General features: G+C 31.5%; 1 protein-coding gene and 1 long non-coding RNA gene across 5 annotated transcripts; both read right to left on the bottom strand.

Moving 5' to 3' along the window:
- Positions 1-225: 225 nt before the first annotated feature.
- Positions 226-663, bottom strand: LOC137828610 (uncharacterized). Its single transcript, XR_016523018.1, has 3 exons — positions 592-663; positions 383-445; positions 226-282 (listed from the first exon to the last, which is right to left on the bottom strand). It is a non-coding gene; the product is annotated as an uncharacterized LOC137828610 (long non-coding RNA).
- Positions 664-4,405: 3,742 nt separating this feature from the next.
- LOC137828608 (receptor-like protein 4) lies at positions 4,406-9,212 on the bottom strand. Of its 4 annotated transcripts, none has more exons than XM_068635250.2 (9): positions 8,940-9,212; positions 7,803-8,858; positions 7,558-7,708; positions 7,397-7,468; positions 6,972-7,040; positions 6,809-6,877; positions 6,515-6,592; positions 5,915-6,120; positions 4,406-5,152 (listed from the first exon to the last, which is right to left on the bottom strand). In XM_068635250.2, exons 1-9 carry the CDS (start codon positions 9,070-9,072, stop codon positions 5,046-5,048), a joined length of 1,941 nt encoding a protein of 646 aa, XP_068491351.1. In that variant the 5' UTR covers positions 9,073-9,212; the 3' UTR covers positions 4,406-5,045. The 4 variants fall into 4 exon arrangements, 1 of the variants encoding a protein (XP_068491351.1); XR_016523548.1 differs by having other exon boundaries at positions 4,553-5,152; positions 7,405-7,468; positions 7,553-7,708; positions 8,940-9,156; XR_016523547.1 differs by lacking the exon at positions 4,406-5,152 and having other exon boundaries at positions 7,553-7,708; positions 8,940-9,155.
- Between the last annotated feature and the right edge of the window lie 3,168 nt (positions 9,213-12,380).

Genomic DNA, 12,380 nt, shown 5'->3' with positions numbered 1-12,380 from the left:
ACAATCCAAATATATCTCAAACTTTACTTAAAACACATAATTAATTCCAAATATATGCTCTTTAAATCAATCATCATCTGAAATCACACAACACTTCTCATCAAACATCTCACTTAAGTAATTCAACCAAAATATTCAAAAAGAATAGTTCAACTCATTTATATTATCATTCAAACACTTTCAATTCTCAATCACAAACAGTTTCAACAAATTATTCCCATAACAGATTCAAAATCAACCATTCCAGTCAATATATTACTTTACTCTTCAAGAGAGACAATCCTGCAAGCAAAAACAATTAGAATTGGTGACCACGTCACCTCCACATCCAGAATCTTCTAACCTAGGTTTTATTGAAAATAATAAGACTAGCTTCCCTTACCTGAACTTTAGTTGATGCTCACTAAGAGCTCCAAATCTACCCAAAAGCTTAAAGGTAATTAACCTGCACCACAGAGTCCTAATCAAAATCTAACTATATAACTAGGACCTTGAGTTAACAGAGATTAACCCTAAAGCTAAAAGAGTCACATGTAAAACTCACGTAGACAACCTATCAAGTTCCAAATTTGACTCCAAAAATGAACTTACTCTATTTAGGATTTTGATCGGGCAATCTTGTAGAGTTCATTGGCAGGAGTTCAATGGCAGACTCCGATCGTCAAATCTGATAACTGAGGATGTCAGAATCATAGAGAGAAGGAGAGGAAAGGAAAAGGGTACGAAAATAAACTTACTCTATCAGAGATTTTGATCGGGCAGTCTTGTAGTCTTTGCTGCCAGGAGTCTAATGGCGTACTCTGATCGTCAAACAGATGAACGAGGAGGTCAAAATCTTAGAGAGAAGGGAGAGAAAGGAAAAGGGAAACTTGGGTGGTTATTTTAAAATGAAACCTGAATAACTGAATTTTCTATTTATATGTCATTTTCATTTTAATAATAAAATATTCAGGTATCATTTAAAATATATCACTTCTACTTTAAGGTTATTTTCTAGATCCTTACAGTCACCTCAAAAAAGAAACCAGGAACTATTTCTCCATATGATGAACTTAAAGTATTAAAACCTAAAAAAAATACTTAACTTTTGAAATTCATTGTATATGTAAGAAATTTAATATATTTTCTAAGGCACACAATAAAATATATAATTATATTGAGTATATGAGATACTAACCATGAAATGAGAGTGGTATAATGAGAATGAAAAAAAATGAGAAAAATAATAGGAGCAACTCTCTTAACAAATGCAAATAATATCTTTTTATCTTTTTATGAAATGAGTACAACCTAATACCATAAAACAATTACTTATCTTTTAATGTCAAAATAGGACTCGCATTATTTTTTTATACATTTACAATACCTTAATTTCAATCACGGGAGTGGTTGTTGCCCTTTGGACTACTGATATTTCCTACGAGTTTCCTAATAAAATAACACTTAAATTTCATATAATTTTTAAATAAATATCAACTTTCTTTTTGTTTTAATAAATTAATATTCAGTTCCTTTATTTTATTTATAATTTTTTATTTTAAAACTTTTTTTTATTTTGAACTTAACTCTAAGTTGGAAGAAAAACTTTTTAGTTAATTACATGTTTGATTAAAAAATTGAATAAAAAAACTAGTACTATCTCCCGTTTCTTATTACAAGTTCTAATAAAATATTTCAATAAGATTAAAATATAGTTAATTTAATTGAAAAAATTAAAATTTTCTTACATTAATTTTTTTTCTATATTTATACTCTTTAAATACTATGACTAATTACTTATGTCATAACTTAAAAAAAATTGATATTTTATATATATATATATATATATATATCAACTTAAAATGTCTTAAGAATGATTTGAAATAAAAATAAATAAATGTAATTTCGTATACATTTGTTGTTGGGAGTATTATGAATGTTCAAACCTGTAATCTATTGGAATGTTAGGACGATATCAAAGTAATCTAAGAATGAAACATTGGAAAACTACAAAGAAAGTTCTAAGATGTTTATAGGGAACAAAGGATCACATGCTTATATATAGGAAGTATGATTCTATTGAAGTAATTGGATATTCAGGCTTCATATTTGTTAAACGTGCAGATACAAGAAAATCCACGTTTTGCTATGCGTTTCTTTTAGAGGGAGGAGCAATATGGTGGACAAATGTAAAGTAGTCTATCGTTAGTGCATTCACCGTGGAAGATGAATTTGTAGTTAGTTTTGAGACTACAAGTCAAGATAATTGGTTGCGGAACTTTATTTTAGGGCTTGGAATTATCGACATTTCAAGACTTGAAATTGTCAATAGTATTACTAGACCCTTGAAAATGTATTATGATAACTCCACACAAAAAAATTCTATAAGAATAACAAGTAATATAAAGGTGTTAAACATATGGAGTTCGTAAACAAAGAGTGTCAATAGAACATATTTAGCATAACATTGATGATAGTTGGCCCTTTAACAAAAGGGTTTACCACCAAAATATTCATAGAATGTGTTATGAACATGTGTATTATTGTTTGTTCTCTATGATTACATGAATAATTGTTTTGAGTAATGTAAATAGATAATGTCTTCACTAAAGACATTGGATCAATTATAAGCTCTTAATCATGTCTATATTAGTTAGAAGTCTAGTTTGTGCTACTTGGAAGGGAGTATGTCAATTAAACGATGTACAACTGCCATAACTCAAATTAGTTCATATTCTTAATTAGGAAATTATGATGTACTCAATAAAAAGAATGTTTTAATCCCTTAATACATGTTACGTTTGTTTATTGGTTCATAAAAGTATACAATGTCACATGAGCCAAATGGGAGAATGTAAGATTTTGGTTCTCATGTGAGAGACACTTGACTTGTTAATTAAAGGGACTAATGAGTAAATAAATTAATAAAGGATAATAAAATAGTAATTGGTTTAGTGAGGAGCAATTTCTTGATTATGACTATTATTTGATAGGTCTTGTAGAATAATATGGTTACATTTATATAAATTACTAACGCAAAAATAAGGTCCCCTCCTTGACAAATACATATATTTCTTTGTCTTAAATTCACAAGTAAAAGAAATCCTAGAATAATGAGTCAAAAGGAGTGAAACCTTGAATTGACATTCATCTAAATCGATGCTCAGAAAACTTAGGATTTGTTTGTTTCTATAGATGTATTGTTCACAACCAAAAATGTGAGAGGATATCAATGATTTTGTGGGGAAGAGAAGGAGAGGATATACGTGTGAACAATAAATATCTTTGTATCATTTGTTTACATATAAAACACGTGACTCTCATAATAACAATTGTCATTGTCTACCTGTATATGTTATTTGTGGAACAACAACCTCAAGATGATTATGTTGCTTAGATTGCAAGTTTCTATTTTATTTTATTCGTAATATAGTCAAACTTTTTTCTAGGATGAATACATGTCCGTGCCTTTTGAAAATATTGGTGTTTGAAATGATGCAGTTTTGGTACATGAATATAATTGAAAAAGTATATACAAGAAAAAGAGATTGAAAGATGATAACTTAGAAACTGTTGATTCAAATTCACATACACACGCACCCACACCCACACACGCACGTAAAATTAATACTCTTAACTAATGTAAAATTGTATAATTTTAGCCGCATCTCCAATTTATAAGACATAAATAACTAATTCACATTTTAAGAAAGTTACTAAAATTAGTTAATATTAATAATTTATAAAATGTTTTGAAAAGACTATTGATATCAAATTTTTTTATTTAATTATTCTCACCTAAATAATTAATTATAGAGAGATAATAACAATAATAATGTACTATTCATCTTCTCAAGTCTTCGCATGAGAAAAAAAAAAGATAGTTGACGATATTTATTATTTATGAACTAAAATATTTAAGGGTGTTTTGTAAAAACAAATAATAGACAATTAGAACAAAGGCCTGTAAAAAAGGAAATAAAATTAATAAGATGATGAAAATATACTAGTCCTGAGGTAATATAATTTTCAAAGGAAGTAGTTAGTTATACTCTTTCACCAAAGACTGAAAGCAAATACTTCGTCAAGTAAAAATCAATGCACTCCATTAATTTATTATCAAAATAAGAAAAATGACTACTCTATTAACTTTTATGGAAATAAGAAAAAAATATTTTTTAAAGGTAGAAAAATCACCTTATAAAGAGTACTTTTGTTAAAACAATAATTAGTGTAAGGACGTTTTAAAAGAAAAAATCAGTTGAAAAATAATGAGAAATGAGATGATTTTGCAGATTATTTATTAAAAAAATAAATTTGTTTAAAAAAAGTAAGTGTACAAAAAAACACGAGGATAATTTGTCCGTTTACAAACGAAGTTATTGCTTTATTGTCTTTTTTGTCTAGTTTTTTATGGAAGATAAAATTGAGTACTAAGCTTTTTTTCCTCTCACTTTATGGAAGTTTCCAAATGATGAAATAAAAGATTTCAACTAAAGCTGTTTCTATTCTTCCATAATCAAATACAAGTATTTTTGTGCCTAAAAGATACGGAATTTTCTGTACCATCCTCTACTTGGTAAATCCGTGAAAAAATTTCGACACAATACAATGTACAACAAAACTTACTGATGTTTTGCTACATAAATCAGTATACAGGGTTGTGTATGAATCGAGCAGAACATGAAAACTGGAGGCCATGTTGTGGCTCAAATTGTATACATTGATGGGGTTATTTATTTCTGTCAGGTATGTGTGTTCATCAAAAGGTGCAGATGGCTAGAGATACAACCAGGGATATTCCTTTCTCTGATTATTCAGGAAACTATTTTCACTGTGCATGGCAATAGGTATCTTGCACAATCCTCCACATGACAAAGTTGTAGAAGAAAAGCAGACCAACCCCATAAACCATTTTTTTTTTCTCTTTCTTTCTAAGTGACCTTGACTATGGCTGAGGGAGGATGCTGCTAACCTGTTACATTTAATTACTTTCTCTAAGCAATAACTGTGTATGTTTAGCCGAAACCTATGAAATAAATCTTCCATATCAGTTGAAAAAGAAGTTATAGTGGAGTAAAAAGTGAAGGCAGTCCCTTGGCATGTTGACTCTCTAGCTCAAGAAGCATCAATGATTTCTGCCTCTGATAGCGGTTTCTCTTGGCAGCTAATGCTGCAGAAGAAGTCATAGAACAGTCGATAATAAGCACAGAATTCAAATATTCAAAGTTGATAAATAGAACTCTTTAAACTTAGAAGTCCACATAAAACCGAATATCTCATCATTTGGTGGAATTTAAGCAGCTCGAACCCAACACTCGCCAGATGGGAAATTCAATAAGAGGATCCATTTTATGAAAGAAAACAAAATATTACAGCTGGTGCATGTACAAGGCCGCTAAAAAAGCAGTTAGATTGGATTTAAATGATTTCTACTTCATTTATCTTTGATTCAACCCCAGATTAAACCGGCAATGGAGGTTATTCATAGGAAAAAAATAAAGATTAATGAAGATCTCGTACGTCAACTTAAATCATTATATAAACAAGAATGTACATTATTTTGCCACTTTTGAAATAATGAACATAAGTAAAACTTGAATAATACACATGACAGCTGAAATAAAATAAGATTTATGAAGGATGCTTTCAATGATCATGACTGGAGCAGTTAGATTTCATTGAAATTTCAACCAGTAAGAGTTTGCAAGAGCAAGAAAACTAATATAAATACTGCACAAAAATTAATCTGTGTACAACTTCATGGGTTGTCAAAGCATAATTTTCCATTCATATAAGAGTCCGAGTTACTGAAAAGAGCAACTAACTACTACTCCGAGAAAGCAAATAAAGACCCAGAAAACCAATAGACGTCACTAGGAATATTATAAATAAAAATGCACGAGACGCAGAATCTTATTGAAATTATACTTACACATTAATTCATGAGGGAGAGCAAAATCATAATCGTTCCTTTTCCTCCTGATGTAGATATATGCCAGCAGCAGTGCCACACACAAAACAAAAACACACGACAGGCCTATTGCAAGTTTGCCCCAAGTGGATAATCTGCCATGCTCCCAAAAGATAGGACATGACGGAAGAGATGGTACACCGCACAATCCCTTGTTGCCAGAGAGACTGAATAAAAAACAAATCACATTGAATATTGAAAAGAGATTATTTCTCATTGGATTATACAATCGATTACAGATGTGTGATACGAGTTTTTTTTGCATTTTTTGCAACCTTAGAAAGTTAAATAGCTACTAGTAATTTAAGCTGAGTCTAGCACTCAAAGCTGATGATAACTGAATTGATTGACATAATGTTCGTCATCTTGAATGGGCATAGTGTAACAGTTTAATTTAAGCTCACACACACATTGGGAGATAGGGAAAACAGTAAGACAAGAGACAAAAATAAGCCAAATAAGGATAATTATATATACAAGCGAAGTTATTCAACATTTCAATCTGAACACAACATTATGCAGAAACAGATAGAGCAGAGCTAGCAAATTAAAGTGGCATACTCAATAGCTCCACCATGCACACCAACCGAATAAAGTTGCTCTGGAACTCGTCCTTCCAATCGGTTACCATTCAATAGCCTGACATGATTAAATAGATTAGAAAATGACATTTTTTATAAAGCAGAAGCATTGTAGCACCCCAATTCTGACAGAAAATGAGATTGAACTTGAGGGAAAATAAGTGCTAAAAATAAAGGAGGGACTATACGTCTTACCAAACAGGAAAAGAAATAAAAGAATAAGGTTATCGATCCTATAGAGACGATCACATGAATTGATGTAGTGGATACTTACACGAGCTTCAAATTCGAAGATGCCAAACCCTCAGGTATGGTTCCCGTTAACTGGTTGTTAGACAAATCCCTAAAGTAAAGTAGGAGGAGAATTTGTAAGGAGATGTAGCATTATTACTCGTCTGCCAGAATTTGTAGCTAACTCGGATAATAACTGATCTTACACTTGTATAAGAGATTTTTGACCTAGTCCAGGTGGTATTCCACCCGCCAAGGAATTAGAACTCAAATTCCTGTAAAATTAAATTACCACCAGTATGAAAATGAGCAAGACTAATCTGGCAAAACACGTGCTGCATGCAACAGAAGAGGCATAAGGCAAAGGCATACAAAATCTTTGCCAACATTGAAACAGAGAGCAACACTTAATAAATAATGAATGTGGATACAAGACAGAACCGCATAAAAAATGTAAGGAAAACAATCGATAAGAAGGACAAACAGCAAACTTAGAAAAAAAGGCCAGGTATGGAAAATCGAAATACTTGCAGTGGCCGAAGGTGCTACCTCCACCACCACTTCATGAGTCTATCTAATGGTTTAACATATAGGAAAAAATTGGGTTGAAAGTAGAGACCGTGATACTTACAGGCTTACCAAGTTGGACAAAAGACTAATCTGGTCGCTTATGTACCCTTTCAAGCCCTGAGTGCTAAGATCTCTGAAACCGAAACAGGCATTAAGATTGATTGGTACATGAATTGGCAGAGTAAATAAATTGAAAAAGAGTGGAAAGAAGAGTTACATTACATCTCACTTATGACGAGAGCAGTTTTATCGGTAGTCATGCGGCAGGTAACACCCTCCCAAGCATCCCAAGTAGTAGGGGCACAGGGATCACCATTCCAACCCATTCTATCAGGAACACGAAGCGACTCTTTTAACGCCTTCATTGCAGTCGCTGCAAACACATCACAATTACACATTACAGTTCGAAACTTTCTATTATATTAGTATGAAGCTATGAATGAAATAAAATTATAGAAGAGTGAGACCTTGGAGAGGGAGAGTGGAGGGATCGAGAGGGACCAACGCGTAATTCTCAACGCCACTAATGAGAGGGGCACCCACAGCCGGCACGAGCTTCAATGTGAACACGTTGGAGCTCAAGTTCTTAAGGGTGTAATTCAAAGTCAACGCAGAGAAACCACCAACTTGTTTGTATATGTCAAGCCTGGTCACATTATCGCCGTTGATGAACACGTCGAAGACCCTCTCCCCTGCTTTTTTCACGCTGGAATCGATCTCTGCGAAATGCAGCCACACGGCATAGTCCATCTTTGCGTCCACTCCCAATTCGTACTCCAGCGTCCCCTCCGTGGTCACCGCCGACTGGTACACCTTCATGGGGAAGTAATTAGGCTCCTCGTCGGCGCCGGAGATTGAGTTCGCCGTGGAGAGGAAGCTTACGTCGTTGGAATATTGGGGAATTGTTCTGAAGGCAGAGTCCGGCTGCCAGGAGCGAGCGAAGCGGTCGGTGTCGTTGGAGAAGGCGGCGCCCCAGTGGTGGGGGGCGCCGCAGGAAATGCGGCCGTAGTTGACGAGGATGGTGTTGTCAGAGGCGCCGTAGGCGGCAGGGTGGACCTGGATGAGCTCGAGGGAGGAGACGAGGGGGGCGTCGGTGGCAAAGCCATAGAAGCAGAGATCGAGGGAGGAGGAAGTGTTGGAGAGGGAGGCGAAGAGGTCGGAGTAGGCGCCCTTGGCAGCGGTGGACTCGGGCCAGGGGGAGCGCCAGCTGAAGATGACGGTGGAGGAGAGGGAGACGTCGAAGGAGGGAGGTCGAGACTTGGCGTCGTAGTTGTCGTAGACGGTGAAGGTGCGGAGAAGGTAGCGAGAGGAGGAGGGGAGGGAGGGGAAGGTGTAGCAGTTTTTCTTGCCGTAGGAGGAGGAAGGGAAGAAGCGGAGGGTTTTTTCGGAGGGGAGGGGGAAGTTGAGAGGTTGGGAGACGAGGGCAGAGGAGCCGGCTGAGAAGAAACGGTCGGAGAGCCATGTGGTGTTGAAGGAGTCAGTGGAGTTGGCGGAAGTACCACAGTTAATATGGTAGGAGAAACCTGTGGAATGAGTGAAGGAGTGTTAGTGAATGAGGAAATGTGGGAGGAAGGAAGTTGAAGTTGAAGTTGGGAGTGACTTACCGTAGGGGTATGGAGGAGGAGGAGGAGGTGGTGGTGGTGGTGGTGGTGGTGGAGGTGCAGAGGTGGTGATAGGGATGGTGAAGAAGAAGAGAAAGAAAGAGAAAAAGAAAGAGATGAAGAAAAGTGAAGTCATGGTGTGAAAGTGAATGAATGAAGGTGGAAGTGAGGGATGTGATAATGATGATAAAGGCTGAGAGAAGATAGTGAGAGATGCCGAGATTAGCGGGAGAATATGGTTGGTTGAATTGAAGGAGAGAGTAGCTCTGCAATGCAATTTTTGGTGCCAAATCACCCTTCTTTCCCTTCTCAATCTTTCACTCCTTTTGTTTTTTCATAAAATCACTTCATAATCCAATCTATTAATATTTTAATTCTTTTTTATCTTACCTTATTAATATCTATTATTATATTATTATAAAGGATTGTCAGATATTATTTTATTTTTAAAAAAAATCAAAATATCATTTCCGTAGTTCTTCATGTCACTTTACTAAATATGGTGAACCTGACGGATTGTAAGAAAAGCTTAAAATGTGACTTATTTGTCAAAAGTTTACCTAAAAAACTACTCATGGTTTAGATAAGTTTAAATTTGGACCAAAATAAGTCCATACAGAACGAGGTGGATTATTGTATCATTCTATTTACTCTAATAAATACTGTTTAGTAAGCGCTTACCAAAAAATATATTTTATTAATTATAAAATTGGTAAGTAATTAAAAAACATATCACTGTGTAAATAACTATCTACCTTAAATTTGTTATGAATAAAAACTTATTCGTAGATTTTATATTTGGATAAAATTTATAAAAGGATAATTTATTTTTATACTAGATTAAAAATGTTTTGTAATAAAAAATTATAACTTGTAATTTTTTTTTGAATAATTTTAAATTTCATTTAAAAAGCTAGAATTTGAATTATTTTTATATTTTTAAATTTACCTATCTTTTCTTTGTATTCTTTCTCCAAGTTTACCTTGATTGGAATGCAGTTAGATTAACTAAGAACAAAATATTTGAAAGTACTACTATTGATTAAAATTTATTTTTATTGATGTTAATAAGATTTATTTTTATTTTTACTATATATTATTATTTCTTGCTCAATTAGTTAAAATATTTTTTTCCAATACTAGAAAGAACTATATTTTTACAAATGTCGTTTGATTGAAATTTGTGGTGAACTATTCTTTTATCTTCAAGACCAATATTATTCTTTGTTTCTTTGTAAATAGTTTGTTGAGCCTTTTTATTTTAAGTGAAAAAACTTGTTCTTACAAGACTATGACAAAATATTTTTACGAGTTCCAATTTCAAGATATTGGAGTTGAAAAGTTATTTGTATAATTTGGATGTCTTTCATATCACAGGCCCGCATATGGTTTAAAAAGGATTCAATTATATTTTAATCATATTTTACATATATTACTAATTAAATGTTTTAAGATTTCGTTGTTTGAGTTAACTATACCGAAAAGGACCATCCGACCAACCACTTTTTAAAAATATCTTCTTTTGTTAATATTTACTTAGTGAATATCGATAAAAAAAAAATTAATAATTAGTTATAATCAATAATTTTTTTTAGAAATTTTAGTTGCTTTTATTCTTAATAATTATAATCTATATCAATTAAAAGCAATCACGATTAACCTTAATTAATTTTTTAATAATATCAAATAAAAAAATATTAGCAAACTTTGAAAAGATAACATTAATTAAAATTGACTACAAAAATAATAACATTAATATTTTAAATTATTAACAATTATTTGATATTTAAATAATTTTTTATATCTGATAATTAAATCATCTAATCCAAACAAGAAAAATTAAACTATAACTTTTCATGGTAAAAATATTTTTAATTATCACTTTATTCAGTACTTGTAAATAATTTAACTGTGAGTAACTATCGATTAATTATATTATATAACACTAGATAGGACATCTCAAAACAATATTACAAAAAAAATATTTTTTAGTCTTATAACAGTCTATCACCTTAAAAATGATATAACGTTTTATAATTAGTTGGTATCACAGTTCTTTTGCATCTGTTAATACTCCAATTATTATTTAAAAATACATTAAAAAATTTGTTTGATATATTTAATAATAATTTTAAATTTCCGCGAATGGAAAAATAAAAAAAGTTACAATAAATTATAAGTAAGTATACGAAACAAGTTTAACAACAATCTATTCACCCAGGTTGGATTTCCAAATTACGAGATTAATTCCAGAGTTACTTAATAGTTAATCAATGCACGTTAAAATTAATTTATGTAATACCTAATTTTTAAATACATAAAAGAGAACATTTTAATCCTTTTGTTTTTTTTTTAAGTTTACAAATTATTGACATAATTTTCATGATTATAGTGAACATTATGGATAAAATTACATTATATATAAAACTGTCTATATGAGTTAATATATTGATTTGTGAAAACTACTTAAAATCATATTATTTGTGACTGGATAATAATATATATATATATAAAGTATATATATATATATATAAAGTATATATATATATATATATATATATATAAAAAGTTATTCTTAGATAAGTTTAGGAAACTCCTTTATCTTAGAAGAAGCTTCGGAACAATGATTAGTATAGCCATTTTTAAAACTATATGTATAAAGTTTTGTCTTTTACCAAATCAGTGAATTGATTGATTAATGCGTCAAAGCTTTTATTTTATTGGACCTCAAAAAGTAAAAAATAAGGATTCTTAAACTTTTGCACGTTCCTTTTATTTTTAACGGAAAATATTAAAACCAAATAAATACTTTTTTTAAATGAGTAAAAATAAATAAAGAGAAAGTGATAATTTTAGATTAATAAGTAAGAGCAAGATTAAATTTAATATCCCTCCATTTAAGTAACTAAACAACCATCACGGGAATATTTTTGAGATGACATGAAACTAAATCTCAAGAATTTAAGAATAGTTTATTTATATATTATAATTAGTATAATCATAATATATTGATTTGATGACTCATTTTAATCTTAATCTAATATGTTATAATTTTATAAATTTACATTTTAAATAAATAAATATATTAGTAGTAGATGCGAGTAGGTGAGTAGTGGGGTTGGATATGCCAAACGTTAATTTTTATGGGAAGAAACGTGGTACCCACTAATTAGAGTCAACCCACCACCACCTGCACGCCAACAACACATGCAGCTCTGGCATTTACTTTTCTTATAATTTTAATAAAATTAAATTTTAACTTTTCATGTTTTATTTTATAACATCACACTAATAAAAACTTTATGAAAGTTAAAAACAAATTGTTTATAACATAAAACCATTTATTTATGCCTAAACTAGACCTAAAATTACAATTTGAATTCTTATTTTATAGAAGATAAGAAGTTAGAGGTAACAATATTTTCCTCAAAATTAAAGTTTTTT

This window comes from Phaseolus vulgaris, chromosome 7 (assembly GCF_051622355.1).
Source record: "Phaseolus vulgaris cultivar YP4 chromosome 7, ASM5162235v1, whole genome shotgun sequence".
Lineage (NCBI taxonomy): Eukaryota > Viridiplantae > Streptophyta > Magnoliopsida > Fabales > Fabaceae > Phaseolus > Phaseolus vulgaris.
The sequence above is the reverse complement of the archived record's forward strand: the minus strand, read 5'-3'. Positions and strand labels throughout refer to the sequence as shown.

What these genes read in the sequence shown, in the direction of transcription:
- LOC137828608 (XM_068635250.2), bottom strand. Translation starts at nt 9,072, where the DNA reads ATGACTTCACTTTTCTTCATCTCTTTCTTTTTCTCTTTCTTTCTCTTC. An exon ending in GCTCTCGTCATAAGTGAGAT is followed by an intron (nt 7,469 to 7,557) that starts GTAATGTAACTC and finishes TTTCGGTTTCAG; the next exon opens with AGATCTTAGCACTCAGGGCT. An exon ending in CAAAAATCTCTTATACAAGT is followed by an intron (nt 6,878 to 6,971) that starts GTAAGATCAGTT and finishes ACTTTACTTTAG; the next exon opens with GGATTTGTCTAACAACCAGT.